This window comes from Salvia splendens, chromosome 21, assembly GCF_004379255.2.
Source record: "Salvia splendens isolate huo1 chromosome 21, SspV2, whole genome shotgun sequence".
Lineage (NCBI taxonomy): Eukaryota > Viridiplantae > Streptophyta > Magnoliopsida > Lamiales > Lamiaceae > Salvia > Salvia splendens.
Window position 1 is genome coordinate 27606039 of NC_056052.1, and position 15447 is coordinate 27621485.

General features: G+C 36.4%; 3 protein-coding genes and 1 pseudogene across 4 annotated transcripts; 2 read left to right on the top strand and 2 right to left on the bottom strand.

Moving 5' to 3' along the window:
- The first annotated feature begins 673 nt into the window (after positions 1–673).
- LOC121783231 lies at positions 674–6595 on the top strand. Of its 2 annotated transcripts, XM_042181243.1 has the most exons (6): positions 674–964; positions 1035–1167; positions 2045–2148; positions 2717–2858; positions 2937–3077; positions 4916–6595. In XM_042181243.1, exons 1-6 carry the CDS (start codon positions 924–926, stop codon positions 6290–6292), a joined length of 1938 nt encoding a protein of 645 aa, XP_042037177.1. In that variant the 5' UTR covers positions 674–923; the 3' UTR covers positions 6293–6595. The 2 variants fall into 2 exon arrangements, with proteins under 2 accessions (XP_042037177.1, XP_042037178.1); XM_042181244.1 differs by lacking the exons at positions 674–964; positions 1035–1167 and adding an exon at positions 1311–1819.
- A 205-nt stretch (positions 6596–6800) lies between these two features.
- LOC121783232 lies at positions 6801–7681 on the top strand. Its single transcript, XM_042181246.1, has one exon. It carries the CDS (start codon positions 6891–6893, stop codon positions 7359–7361), a length of 471 nt encoding a protein of 156 aa, XP_042037180.1. The 5' UTR covers positions 6801–6890; the 3' UTR covers positions 7362–7681.
- Positions 7682–10892: 3211 nt separating this feature from the next.
- LOC121783233 lies at positions 10893–12221 on the bottom strand (annotated as a pseudogene).
- A 131-nt stretch (positions 12222–12352) lies between these two features.
- Positions 12353–14049, bottom strand: LOC121783234. Its single transcript, XM_042181247.1, has 2 exons — positions 13752–14049; positions 12353–12696 (listed from the first exon to the last, which is right to left on the bottom strand). Exons 1-2 carry the CDS (start codon positions 13960–13962, stop codon positions 12485–12487), a joined length of 423 nt encoding a protein of 140 aa, XP_042037181.1. The 5' UTR covers positions 13963–14049; the 3' UTR covers positions 12353–12484.
- Positions 14050–15447: the final 1398 nt, after the last annotated feature.

The window sequence follows — 15447 nt, forward strand, 5'->3', positions numbered from 1 at the left end:
TCCCAGAAAAAGGTGGAGATTGATTTCCCAACGCAAACATAATTGAGGGCATTTTATTAAGAAAACTATTTTAAGTATTTGTGATGCGACCATGGGTGCTTGGCCTCAAAAGTCACTAGTACGCCGTGAGCCGTGGATAGATTGGGGCCCTAAGAAGAGAGCAAAGCCATGCCAATGAGCTAAATTGCAGCTGAAGCTGGATTCAAACAGTAATCGGCCTATTGTGATGACGTGTAAACGCTATTCAAAGACTACTAATATCTTTGTCTTCGAAAGAGCTTCATTTAAGTATCTTGTACGCGTCAATCAAAGTTCGGTGGAAAGAGTTATGGCTGTTCCACAGAGATCATGTTGCTGAGCAAAATGAGGATTGAGCGAAACGAGGATTCTCCATACATGGATGCTTATCAATTCGTCAGGAGTTATATCCTAGTAGGTGACTTTACACTTGTTTGACACAACAATATGGAATTTTTAGAAAAATTCGTGCGTTTTGATTATCACATGCATTAATATCACAAATGTAGCTAATTTTTTAAATTATCATATAATCTAAATAAATGATAATTATCCATAAATATAAATGGTGGAAAATATTGAACTATATTTGCGGTCTTGTGATGCCATTGCCTTATATTGGAAAACTATATTTAAATAAAGAATTCCCGTGGGCCGAACAATAATGCGCTAAATAAAAGACAAATATATCGCCTCCTCCCACTTGTATTTGTAAGTTGTACTAACATATTTTAATAACGAAAATTACTAATGGCGGACCCATTTTCCTGATCCTCTTTGGCCAAAAAGTAAACACAATTACTCCAATTAAAATAAAAAGGAGCTAGACTTCACTCAAGTCTTATGTTTTTGAAATAGAATAACCTTATTTTCAACGGAAACATATCTGATATCACAGATTCAAAATGCTCGACGGAATTTTGGGCCGTGGATTCAGCGTCAAATGGTACGATCTCTCCTTTGCCTTTCTTCTAAATTGAGTGTTGTCGCAGCTCAATTAATGTGGCTGTGTGCAGCAAATCTCTGATTAAAGCAACTGGAGCGAGGATCGCGGTGGTGCGGCGGAGAGTGGAGGCGAAGCAGAGGTTCCTTAATGAAGATCTGGCCAAGCTACTCTCCAATGGCCTTGATATCAACGCCTATGGGAGGGTACATCAATTTTCTCTATTTTTGTCATTTGTTTGGTTGTTCAATGGATGCACATTTTTGTCTGGCTGGATTGAAAGGTGTATTTATTTTATACACATTTTTTTATATATATGTTTATCTTAATAATTCTAATTAGTTCGGTAGATATCACTGTGAGCTAGTTGTGACTTGTGAGTGTGTGTGTGTCAGTGAGTGTACTGTATGTGCCTTTCTTTGCAATAATTATGTAATTTTCTCATCTTCTTGTCTTTTACTGACTGCATTTGTTTGGAGGTGTCATTGCCAAGCATCTTAGTTATAGCAATGATGTAATTCTGTGTTATTTTCTGATTCGAGCACCCTAGCAATGGTCGTGGTGAAAAGAGTCCAAAGTCAAAAGAGTCATTCTGCGAGGAGCTCCTAGTTTGATGGTGATTGATCTTAAAATTAGGTCTTCTGAGAAGTGAGAATATGCTGTCAAATGGAAGTTACGAGAAGCATAGATGAAATTAATTTAGACTGATAGACTACCAAGAAGATGAGCAAGTTTTTACATTACATTAGCAACAGATAGTTCTGTTTGGTGCCTTTAGTGGCTCGAAATGGATGTGACAAGTAGCAAGGAACAACCAGTTAGATTGCAAGCGAAGAGAAGAACTGCTATCAGAAATAAGTAGATATAGTTTTTGTCTTTGTTTCATTCTGTGCTTTCCATAGTAGTGTAATTTAATTACATGGTACTTGATTGACTATGTGAACCATGGACATAATTAGATTCTGATTTCATATTGTAATAGTTTGTTTTGCTGCATGGTGACTATGGATTCGGTCTACAGGCTGCTTATGGCTCATGCTTTAAATTAGTCTTATCTTGGTGCTTTTTTAACATGTCAAACAGACTGAAGAGTTTCTTGCTGGAATGAATCTCTTGTCATGCTATGACTTTGTTGAGAAATCTTGTGACTATATATTGAAGCAACTTTCAAGAATGCAGAAACAAGGGTATGTATAACAAGTTTTGCATGGGCTTAAATGTATATCACATACAGTAACTCATTTTTTTGTTTAAATATTGCTTACTGTGGTGGCTCTTATGCTTCTTCGGTTAAAATTAGTCAAAAGCATGCAAACCGATTATTTTGTTTTATGGCAATGATATAACTAGTGCTATAATTTTAAAATAAGTCAAGAACATGTTTAGGGCATCAACGACATGATGCAATCTATTTAGAATTTAACTAAACTATATTGATTGGAATATAAAGCGCACATAAAACAGTTGCATGTTATATCTGTCTGTAAAATGTAACCTGGGATGTCTGCTCAATCCATGATATTTGTGATCACTTGTCTTTATAGTTGTAGATTCCATGTAGTCTTCCAAGTTTTCAACTAAACTATATATTTAATATTTATACTAGTCTATAAGATTATGCTAAGTAACAAAGAAAATATGTTTATTTGGTAATAACTGACAACATCTGGAATGGATGATGACTGTAGCAATGCGGCTTACTTCTTCTGTGGCTTCATGCTGCATCACTGAGCATGGTATTGCATTTACTTACAGGGAATGTCCTGAAGAATGTAGAGAAGTTGTTGCATCCCTGATGTATGCTGCTGCAAGGTTCTCTGATTTTCCTGAACTGCGAGATCTTAGAGATGTATTTCAACAGAAATATGGTAGTTTAGAAGCCTTTGTTAATCAGAAGGTAATGCTCTTATTCTGTTGAAAAGGTTGTAGTCGTCATAATAATATTGAATCTCTGACTTTGATTCTTTTCTGTTAGTTTGTTGAGAAAATGTCTTTGAGGCCTCCTCCAAAAGAAAAGAGACTGCAGGTGTTGCAAGACATAGCTTCAGAGTTCTCAATTAAGTGGGACTCCAAGGGATTTGAACAGAGAATGGCTGCTCCTTCAGTGGTTTCACAGGTAAAACTTTTAATCATTAATAATGTTCTGTAAGAAGTGGAAAACATGTAAAAGAAAAAAAATCAAATCATAACCTCTTTAATTTCTTTCAGCTCTGAAGTTTTATAGGTGGCATGCTTATAGTAGAATCTGAAGGATACCTGCAATAATAAAAGTCTTCAATTAGAATTGATTTTTGGAATTTAATCTGTCATGTTCAAACTTCTTGTTTATTGGATTATGTCTGCATCATTAAAATATGTTGGATGTCACTGATTTTTCTATCTGTTTACTATTTTTACCAAATAAAGCCAGTGGTTTACTTATCTTGAAATATTGTAAGTCATGTAACCTCAAAGGCTGTTACATTAAGAGAAGCCATGTACTGCTATTTTGATGTCCTATGTACTCGACATCCAAGCTAGACTTTTGGATTATCTGTCAACCTTTCTTGATCTTTCTGAATCTGTTAATATTTGAAATGTGTGGCTATTATATTAGAATAGGAGGTTTTAGCAACAAGTACCAGACTACCGGATCAGTATTACATTGGGTTGAGAATTTCTTATTATCACTTAACATTGTCTAGAAACTTATACTCCCTCCGTTCAATTAGTGTTGGAGCATTTCTTTGGGCACAGAGATTAAGAAATAAATATTTAATAAGTTAAGTGGAGTGAGAATAAAGTATGAGAGAGAATAAAGTAGAAGTGAGTAAAGTAAGAGAGTGAATAAAGTAAGAGAGATAAGTGAGTTGTATTTTGCCAAAAAGAAAATGACCCAACTCTAATGGAAAGGCTCAAAAAGGAATATAATCCAACACTAATGGAACAGAAGGAGTACTTGGCATTTACGTTGCAAGTTCTGATGATTTTCCTTTGGTCAGTAGTTTGTTTTCAAGTTTCAACTACTTTACAGTTGTTCTTACGAGATTCTGGCTCGCAATAAAAACCAAATTTAAGAATAGAGGAAATAATTTTAGGATGCTGCAGTCAAGACCTAGCCTTATCAATGAGGCAAAACAAAAAACAGTAACTTACTAAGAATATAGACTATCTATGATGGAGTTAGAAGGAAATTGATGCAACCCAGTATAACATCTGTTGGCCTAAGGGCCAGTCCTGCATTATGTGTTTTACTTTTGTATGCGGGTGCTCTGATTTTATTTCTGGAAAATATTATTAGCTCACTGCTATAATGAAGCCACCTAGCTGGTATTTCTACTTGTGAAAATCATCTTAGATAATGCTAATGCATATTTCTATAAGGCCCTAAAACCATAAACTTTGGCCAAATTTTGGTATTTCCCACGAACTTTTGAAATGGTCTTATATACTTTTGAAATGGTCTTATATATCACAAAGTTTACATTTTGTTTGTTGTTTGTTATTTCCAATGGCAGGCCAGTCACCATATCGACTAACGTATGTGCATTTTTTTATCCTACTTGACACTAATAAATCAACTTGGTTTTCTATGTGGCTTTTATCCTACTTACCACGAACTTAAAAAGTGATCTAAAATATCATAAATATTTTACGGTTTCCCACATAGAATAACACATAGGAATGTGAAGTTTATTTTGTGATATTTAAGACCAAATTTTAAGTTTGTGAAAATACCAAAATTTGGCCAAAGTTCATGGTCTTAGGGACCAATATCCCTTTCCATAATTTGGGCATTTTATTCCCCCCTCTTAAATTTGGTCGTGTATACTAGTGAGACATGAATATAACTTGCTGTGACACTTACCAACCATATGTGAATAGTTTTTTATAATTTATAATAATTCAACCGAAAAAACATTCAATATGAATTATGGATCATGTATGATGACTACTGAATGTACATTTTTTCAGGTGGATGTAGTGAAACAAAGCCCTGGGCTTCTGGAGGAGAAAAGCAGATTAAAAAGCTGTGGTGGAGGAGGTAAAATCTGGAGAAGAGATGAAGGTGATCATCAAATTTCTAGAACGAAGGATGTAATCAGGTATAGAGAAAAGTCAGTTTTGGAGAATGGAGGGAGTACTTTGCAAGGCGATGATGATAATTTGAATGGCAGAAGGCACATGTTAACTGTAAATAAACCTTCATATCCTACAGAGACATGTGATGCAGACTTTAAGGCAGAAAGATCGAACAATTCATCTCATGGGAAGATACTGGGTAATAATGCTCAGAGTACATACTCAAGGGCCAGTAATGGTATCCCTAATTCAAGGAAAGGAGAAAGTGTAGCAACATTATTCAGTGAGAAGACAAACTTTTTTCCTGGTTGTGTTGAACAGCTTGGTAAAACTGAAAATGCCATTTTGTCTTCTAAGTATTCCAGTAACGATGGTTCAGTGGGCTCAACGATGAAAGGAGTGGATGAAGGATCTGATAGGTTGAAATCTTGCTCAAGTTACATCCTGCCTCCACCATACATCAAACCAAATCAGAGTGCCACTCGCCCTCCTTATGTAAAGCTGAAAGAAGATAAACATAAACTCAGTGGAGGTTCTAAGGATTCTCTGTCTAATCTGGATGAACAGATAATTGATCCTGGCTCTCGCAACAGAAGTTGTTATGTCAACGACTGCTCGGGCAGGCCTCATACAGAATCAGATCACCGTGACCGTAATGAAAAAAATGCTGCTCCTGCCAGTGTAAAGAGTTATGGGCTTGAAAAGGAGCATGATTATCAAGACGAGAGAATTCCCTTACCAAAACCTCGATCAATTCGAAGGAAACATCATAAATCATCATCATCCAACAACAATGCCGTTGATACTCTTGAAGATGTTAAGGCAGTAAATAAGAGCTCAAGTAGCAGGAGAAAGGATCATTCTAGGAAGGGCTTGCAGGTACTGTTTGATGATGAGCAGCACCACATAAAAGATGATGAAGAAAAAATGATAGATAAACTGCTGATGCATTACAGCAAGAAACCAACAAGTTCTGATGCAGGAAAGTTGAAGAAAAAAATGTTGGGCCAGCCTCCACATCAAATCATTTGTGGGAGTGAATCATCTTCTGATCAAATCATGAATATGCATGATAGTAAATTTGAAGCATTTCCAACTCCGGCTAGGTCTGTTTCTCTTCCTCGTGAACAAGCTGCTCCACCAGAAGCAAAGAAAGTTTTTGCGCGTTCCAACACATTCCAGCCGGATAATCAGGCTACGCATGTGCATCCCAAATTACCTGATTACGACGATCTAGCTGCTAGATTTGCGGCTCTAAAGGGTAGATGAACAAAGAGAGGTAATGGAACTTGAGGAAGTGTTCCTAACTTTTAATCTCATCGTGCAAGGAGAAGAAAGCTGTAACTGATAACAGTATTCGATGTATGCAGGTTCTGTAGAGTGAACTTAGGTATAGAGTACTGGATTTGCATGAAATAGATATTGCAATAAAGTTAATAGAAATTTATGAAGTTTTGCTTACTGCAATTCTTTGGTAACTATGATCAGTGCTGTAATGTTAGTTGTACGATTGTATGGTTTGTGTGTATTGAGTTTGAAATGGTATGATTTCTGATTCGTTAATAGTTTCAATTTCAAATATCTACTGTACATGATTTGCGGTAGTAGAATAGGTAAATTGGAATAGTTCGTTTAATTCAATCAATTATGGCTGTAGTAGTATGAATCAAACAAATTAGTTCCAAAAATTAAATGACAAATTCTCAAATATTTTAATTTATTAAAACAATAATTTGTTTCATTATAAATATATATTTTAATAGTAATAAAATAGCCTGTATTGGATTTTCAAGGAGTGAGGTGGCAGTTAGATATAGAATGCTTTGGCATTGGATATTCAGCTTCAACTTTGTCAAATAACCACCACATGTCCACACCCCGGCCTCCATTAATGGCGACATCTCCAATCCTCCTCATCTTCTGCCTCTCTCTCCTCGCCGCTGCCTCAACGACGTCCAAAGCCATCTCCGCTCACGACGAATTGATCAACTACGGCTTCCCCGTCGGCCTTCTCCCCGCCGACATCGACTCCTACACCCTCAATCACACCTCCGGCGCTTTCACGGTACTGCTCGGCGATAAGTGCCGCGTCACGCTGCCTCCGGATAACTACTTGGCCTCCTATTCCAAGCGAATTACTGGTAAGATCGACGGGAATCGGATCGCCGAGCTCGACGGGATCAGCGTTAGGGCGTTCTTCAAGTGGTGGGGGATCACTGGAATCAGATCCAGTGGCCAGGATTTGGTGTTCGAGGTTGGTATGGTCACCGCCAAGTATCCTTCGAAGAATTTCGACGTATCGCCGCCCTGCGAAGGCCTCCGTTCTTCCTCCTCCTAGAGAGAGATAATCTAGGTCATCTCTAACTCTCTCAATTTTCCTTTATTGTTCGTATTATTGAGTTTCGATTGAGCAGTTTCTTTTGATACAGTTTTCTTATCTTTAGTTATATATGCGTCAGAAGTAGTAGTATATTTTAGTCTATTTTTCCTGCCGTTGCCGCATCTGTTGTTCACAACGGCTAGCATGAATATTGTTGATTGTTTTTCAAGTTTTTACTTCGAGCAGCTATTCATAACCATATGTGTTCGGAGTACTATGTACTATACTTTGAGAAATGATGAAAAGATTGATGTGGCGATTGCAAAACTTCTTTACTACTAGTATTTGTTTCACAAATGACAATGTTCTCAACTTAAATGTAACACTGGTGGCCTAAACCCATGGAGTTGGGGCTCCAGTCCTAGTGCAATGAGACATTAGTTGTATAAGCAACTACTTTGACATCCATACTCATATTGCCAAAATTGTTAAATTTAAGTTCAGTCCCTTCAAATAGGATTCCAACTTTTGTTCTTAATGGATGTGAGATACTCACATTGCATTAATGCATTGTGCTATAAGCTGATTGATCTCAATATATACCCTTTTACACATGTTCATCTTTGTGCACCCTTTTAGCCAGCATTTTTGTACAATATGAAAGGAGCAGTTTTATTAGTGAATAACAGCAGGAGATTATAGACGAGTTATAGGATAACCATGGTCAAATTTGAGCCGTACTCTCGAGTTTTGTCTTTATTATTTTTAAAGCAATCTTTTGTGTTTTTGTTGTTTTAAAGAATTGTCCTTTGGACACTGGTCATTGATATGCTCGGATGGTTTTGGACATTTTGGAGTAGAAACTGAAAATAATTTATTGGAAGTGGTGATATCTTAGGTGAGAAGCACACTAAAAATTCTGATGTGTTTTAATTCTACTTTTGAGAGGGAATTGAGTAGAAATTTGTTCTTAAAAAACATAAAGTTCGTTTTTTAGTAATACATGATCAAGATTCTCCTTATATGCCGTCATTGCAAAAATCTTATGCATCATGGGTAATGCTCCTTAATGTTGGAGAACTCCTTGCTGCGATTGCATCTCTTCAAATTCTTAACTACAGAGTAGTTTTTTTCTTGCTTTCCAGATCCAGATGTTCTAACATTAGGAAAAATCAGATGGCCCATCTTGTTGCCCAATCTGTTACTCCCTCCATTTCCTAAAAATAGGAAATTTTAAAACGGCACGGGTTTTAATGCAATATTTGTAAAGTAATAGAGAAGAAAAGAAAAACTGAGTAAAATATGTGAGTGGAAGCGAAAAAGTAGGGGAATTAGTATTAATGGATTGTGGGGTCTATTTTCTAAAATAGAAAGTTTCTTTTTTTAGGAAACTGTCCAAAAAGAAAAGTTCTATTTTTAGGAAACGAAGAGAGTATTATTTTGTAATTATAAAATACACTTTTTCTTTTCTTTAGCAGGAAGCATTTGGATGCCTTGGGGCCTAGTTTGGCACTCTCCAATAAGCTGTGTTTGGATTCAAATGACGTTATATATATGGTGGCTAACACTAGTGAACTATTGGATTGTCTTGCATTATTATCGTACTAGTTTCCATATACTTGATTTGCTCAACTCATTTATATTACTTGGGTAAAAGAGTAATTTGGGTAGAATGTGTTGATTATGTTGTGGATTTTAAACATGAATTTTGGAGTATGTATGTGCAACCTTCTATCAACTACGGACCCAGAAAATAGTGCCCATGGGGTCGGATACAATAATAGATGTCACACTTTCCTTTTTAATTTGTCCCACAAAAGATGTCATATTTTCTTTTTTGGAAAAAACTTTCTCACATTAATATAAATATACTATTTTGTCTTTCCACCTAACACACAAAACAACATCACCTAAAATCTTGTGTCAGTCCCCAATTGTTTCATCTATTATGGGACGGAGAGACTACTACGTTTAACTAATCCAGTACCAAAACTAACTAAAGCCCCGAAATAAAATAGGCCCAAAACTTTTGGCCTTGAACCTAACTAAAGCAACCTACGTCTTCCTCATCTTTCCACTGTAGAATATTTGAATTTGCTGTGTTACTTCCCCAATCTCTCACCTCAGTCTTCCTACTATTGTTTCCCTCTCTTCTTATTTCCTAGAAAAGGCTGAAGGATTGGATGTAATTCAAGTTATCGTGGGGTCGGTAGTGTATCTGTGATGGGTGGAAGATCGATTATGTCATTCTCCGGCAGTGCCCGGTGGACCGGCGGTGGAGTCGGTCGACCCCACCTGGGTCCGTCTCTGGCTTCTATGCATTAGAAATTTGTAGATAAAGAGGGTATTTGATTGAACTTACAAGCTTGGTAATTTATACTGCTACTATAATAAGTTGCCTATAAGCGCTCTTAGGGAGGGGTATTTAGCAAAAAAAATTATAAACAATTTTTGAGTTGTGAAAATCTAGCTTGAATTGTGTTTTGCCTTTTAAAAAAATAAGCAGGATACACTAAAATAGAAATGTGTAAATAATTAAATAGAAGTCCAAATACTAATATCTTGCATATGTATTTACGTAAATACATTTATACGTAGTATGTGTAGTGAAAGCAGGTGCCTACAATTGAGGGGTGACAGTTATTTGATTTATTGAATGTGTTGGCTATGCATGTCATATCTGTACCACTCCATCCAACTTTCAATTTCGGTGAATGATGATATTCATGTCATGTGCCTACTTTTGTCTTCTTATGTTTTCCTTATCTTCCAATAATACAATTACAATTTACACACTTCAGGAGTATAAAAGTTTTGGAGTTTAATCACGTCAGATTTGGCTCTTGCCATGGGGATGAATTGTGCCATTTTTATTTTGCGTACGAATATGGGAGTTTTTGGAAATGAATACTGAGATATCTGTGTGGGCCTATGTATGTATCTTCTCTGATGTTTACAAGAATATTTGGTTCGACACTACTTTACAGTCGAAAATGTAAAATAGGATACTAATATTTAGGCTTCATTTTTTATAATTCTTGAGTTTTTACTTCAACTATTTCAACTCTAAGCCAACAACTAATATTTTCATTATGCGTGTACATTCTTGTTACCAATAATACTGTTTCGCATTTTATGCATTAAAGTGAGAATATTTGATGAGGATAATCCTAAAAAAATTACTCCAGTAACATTATTTTGTTCAGGCGAGATAGGTGGAATTAAAATCCTACACTATTTAAAACTTAGATGATTTTAATTCAAATGCTGCATGAATTGATATAGGTGTGCGAAAAGGCATTTACTATATTGACGGAATAGTTCTCGATCCCAGTACATTTTTGTTTTGATTTTAATAAAATAATCAAGAAAGTCCTTGGGAGTTCACGAATTTCTGGTTTCGAATAGTGTATCGCATGTACGTGACTACTACTACTACTAATATTTACAAGTTAACCAAATAAAAATTGAGAATATTTCAGTCTCCAACATATATATATATATATATATATATATATATATATATAGGATATATATATTTTTCGCCAAGTTAAAATAAAAATAAGGACGGGTTAATTAAAGATGCAGGAGGCGAATGTATCAAGATTGATGGAATGGCTCCCAAAGCTGAGCATATTTGACTTTAGAGACACTCTCCAACACATCGATAGGAACAATATCACCTCTTACAACTACCATCTTCGTTTCAAAGTCTATTTCGTATGAACTCACTCCTGTTTAAAATTCATCATCGTTGGTGTGAGCGACATTTATTTTAAAAGGTACCCCACAAATGAGACCTTTTTAATAATAATTCAACTGTTGTTGGAAAAATATAAGCCCTCAACAAATTGCATGTTGAATATAAGCCCTCGTCTTAATAATGGATTGGGGTGTGTAGTTAATTACCTTCTAACTTTGATATGTGCTTCTCCACTTTCTTTGCGCAGCCATTACAGTGCATTGAAACTTTCATCACCACCATCTGCATACATACATGCTAGTACATTTTAGAAAAAGATGATCCACCAGACAAATATGATTGTTTTAGTTTTGCCCTTCTCAATAATTGTTAATAATTAGTTAGAGCACTGAATTAATCAAACTCTTTCCTGGCCCTGTCAGTCGAAGAAAAGCAAAAGAATACCAAGAAACAAAATAGGTAATGGTAATGATGCAGATGAACTTGAACAATCTACCAAACAAATCAAGAATCCAATCATAAACACACACACATAGTAAGTATTAATTTTATATTTTTTCTGCAAATATAAATTATGAAGATAATGGTGATATTATCAAGCTAAGTACCTTAGGCTTTAATTGGAAGGCAATGGTTGGGAGTTGGAGCAATGAGATCCTTAAGCTTGATAGGTGCAGATGATTTGTGGTGATTAGTGGGCATTAGAGCTCCAAATTCATCCTCATCGTCGTGGATACCAAAATTGTTCTTCTTCCCTATGCAAGAACAAGAAAGACAACAAGCTACTGGAAACATGCACAGAAGATCCTGCACTCTCACTTTCCTCATTTCTGCCCTTCCTAATTCCACTCTTGCTACTCTCTAACATATACTCCTACTATTTATATTCTAAATTATCACTCCTGTCAATTATACTCCACATTTTGTTTGTTTCTTTTCATGTCCATCACAGACTCCTCACATTAACTAATACCTCTATTTGTGTATCTTTCCCCATTGGCCAATTATTTTTTTGTCGGCATCTCTAATGTATTGATGTGATCATTTCAATAATTCATTAATATTCTCAAGTACAAACTTAGCCATATTTAAATTAGTTAGATACCATTACCATAATAGACAAGATGACATGATCCAATTCAGTGACAGGATGGCACCATTGGATTCGTCCTACTCACTTTTAATTTACGTGAATGAATCGAAATTCTAAATACTTAAACTATACTAGGAGTAGTATAATATTTCTAAATTATTATGCACATTGCAAGTTTAAGGGAAAAACGTCTTATCGATCTGCACTTTGTAGTCAAGCAAAAAGTGATCTTCAAATCAATAAAATTCCAACTAGTTACAAACAAGTTCGTCATCAACATACCCACCTTAGTAACACTCTGTCAAACAAAGATCAAAACCAAAGGGAATCAAGCACATAACTGAATCAACTGGTTCTTTTCATTTCAAAAGCAGGATGGATAATCCCGTTGGAAGAGTCCAAGGCATCAATCCTGGCCATATATTCCTTCAGCCTACTCAATACTACAACAGGCATTGCAGTGGCATTGCTTGAGATTTTCTGTTTGAGTAGTTGTAGTTTCTCAGCTTCGTCTGAATCTGCCACAACAGGAAGGCCCGTGCTCTCTCTCATCAGACCTACACCAGCAGGAAAAGCAAGAACAACGATGAAGAAAATTCTAATATTCAGATCAAGAAGTTACAACAGAGCTCTTGTGTTCAAGGGCAACGTTGACACACAATACTCATGCATAGCAAATTGGTACATATCTAAGCTGATCAAAGGTGGAATGAGATTGTGCACACTTCAATCCTCACTCTCATATCAAATGCAACCCATATGTTGCATTGACCAATACAATGATGCAAAAGAGGTAAGAAAGGTCAATTGGAACATAAATTGTATCTACGTCAAACAATTTATTGCAATTATGTGCTTGCAGATTATGTATTTAAACTCTAAAATATTCTAGAGGCCTAGGAAACTGGTGCTTAGAGTCTGCAGATGCTATAGGCATCTTGTGTCTCTTGTAATAGAAATTGAACTAGTAGCGATGTTGAGAGGGAGAAAGCAGTTCACCCCATGAACTCACGACCAAAAATAAAGGCAAATTCGTATAACACGAAGCAAGAAATTGAATAACAGCTGCAGAGTTGTTGAACTTGACTAGAACAAGTTCAGAAATAAATCTGAAGTTAAAAAGAATTAAGCTTCAAACCCAGGAATAAAAAGATAGCACAAAATCCAAACCATCTCCATCAATATCTACAGCAAACAAGTATCACAGTTATGTTCTTGCAATTTATATGTATTCAAATTGACTCTTCTCAAGTATCAATGAAAAAAAGCTACAAGAAAATTTTAACAAGCTATTGTAAGACATGTAAAATGAATTGTTATAGCAAGTGGATAGTGAATGTCTGATGCCATGTTTACATTTCACCATGAAATGATTGATGAATCAAACACATGTTTGGTGACCGAAAAGTATCCAATAAAAACCATACAACATAAATCTTTAAAAAGAAAATTTCAATAGCACCAAAACCTGCAACCAGACACAGTCAAATTCATGTCTCTATGTAATTTATCAAAAAAAGTAAAACATTATTCTTATTATTTTTAAAGTTTCCAAAAATAAATGAACATACAAAAACACTAAGTGCACCTTTGCCTGAAATAAATTACAAACCTTGGTTGACGCCAGCATCCGCGTCCGGAACTGGAAGCACAGGCCTTTGAGATTGAAGAAGCGAAGAAATGGTGGAGCTAAGTTTTCCCGGGAGAGTGGTTCGGTAGTCGAGTAATTTTTGAGCCGTTTCCTCTAATTCCAGTTCCAATTTCAACACTTGTTCTTCGTCTGCAGCTAGTTGAGCATCATCTCTTCGTGGCTGGGAAGCCATTAGTGTCAAACCCAATAGCGACACAGAGAAATTTGGGGAAAACTACTATATCTAGCATTACAAAGATTTGGAAAATATTGTAATGAATCATAAACCCAACAGTCAAGTGGCTCTTGAAGAGCTAATTTCTGTCACAAGTTTTATTAATCAAGAATAAGTATCAAGTGTACAAACAATTCCCGAAACTTCAACTTCTACGCCAAGCATTGTAGTGTCGCGCCGCAGTGGGAAGGTCTCGCATGAGCCCGAAAGATACATTGGTTTGGGAGAATCCATGGATCACTCCTCGGACAACAATGTATTAGATCCCTGGAACTTTGCAGAGGCGCTGACAGATGTCGATCATTGCGAATGGGTGAAAGCAGTGGATTCGGAACTACAATCTATGATAGACAAAGACGTCTACGAATTGTCCGTCCTACCCGAGGGCTGTACTGCCATTGGGAGTAAGTGGATATAGAAACGTAAACGTGGACCAGATGGACGAGTTAAAGTCTTTAAGGCAAGACTAGTGGCTAAGGGGTATACCCAAAAGGAAGGTGTCGATTACGACGAGACTTTCTCCCAAGTGGCCATGCTCAAATCGATTCGGATACTATTGTATATAGCAGCTTATATGGATTGGGATGTATGGCAGATGGACATTAAGACTGCGTTTCTAAATGGCGGTCTTGAGGAGACCATCTACATGGAACAACCCGAAGGATATGCAATAAAGGGCAAAGAAAACATGGTTTGGAAGCTTAAGAAGGCTATTTATGGCCTTAAGCAAGCATCTAGATCATGGAACTAGTGTTTCGATCAAACTGTTCGCAAGTTTGGGTTCGAAAAATGCCCAAGTGAAAGCTGCGTGTATAAGAAGGTTGAAAAGGGGAATGTAGTGTTCTTAGTTTTATATGTGGATGACATTCTTCTAATTGGAAACAATAAAAAGATGTTGTCATCAGTACGAACTTGGTTGTCAAAACAATTCGAGATGAAGGATATGAGAGACGCTGGACACATCCTCGGGATCAAGGTTCTTCGGAATCGAGAAATAAAGATGTTGTGCTTATCTCAAGAACCTTACATCAACACAGTACTTAGTCGTTTTAGCATGCAAGACGCCAAGAAAGGTTTCTTACCTTTTAGACATGGCATCCATCTATCTCAAGAGATGTGCCCGAAAACGTCGTCTGAGATACAAGCAATGAGAAGGATTCTATATGCTTCGGCAGTTGGAAGTCTCATGTATGCTATGCTTTGTACGAGACCTGATATTTGCTTTGTTGTTGGCATGGGGGCAAGATATCAGTCAAATCCGGGCGAAGGACATTGGACTGCCGTAAAGAACATACTCAAGTACCTTAAACGGACTAAGGACTATGCTCTAGTTTACTGACTCAGATTTTCAAGCTGATCAGGACTCGAGAAAATCTACTTCAGGATATGTGTTCACCTTAGGAGGTGGAACCGTAATTTGGAAAAGTGTGAAGCAGAAATGCA

Coding starts and splice junctions, on each gene's coding strand:
- LOC121783234 (XM_042181247.1), bottom strand. CDS start 13,962: ATGGCTTCCCAGCCACGAAGAGATGATGCTCAACTAGCTGCAGACGAA. Junction 12,697..13,751: donor GGATGCTGGCGTCAACCAAG/GTTTGTAATTTA, acceptor CTGCTGGTGTAG/GTCTGATGAGAGAGAGCACG.
- LOC121783231 (XM_042181243.1), top strand. CDS start 924: ATGCTCGACGGAATTTTGGGCCGTGGATTCAGCGTCAAATG. Junction 1,168..2,044: donor ATATCAACGCCTATGGGAGG/GTACATCAATTT, acceptor CATGTCAAACAG/ACTGAAGAGTTTCTTGCTGG. Junction 2,859..2,936: donor AAGCCTTTGTTAATCAGAAG/GTAATGCTCTTA, acceptor CTTTTCTGTTAG/TTTGTTGAGAAAATGTCTTT.
- LOC121783232 (XM_042181246.1), top strand. CDS start 6,891: ATGTCCACACCCCGGCCTCCATTAATGGCGACATCTCCAATCCTCCTC.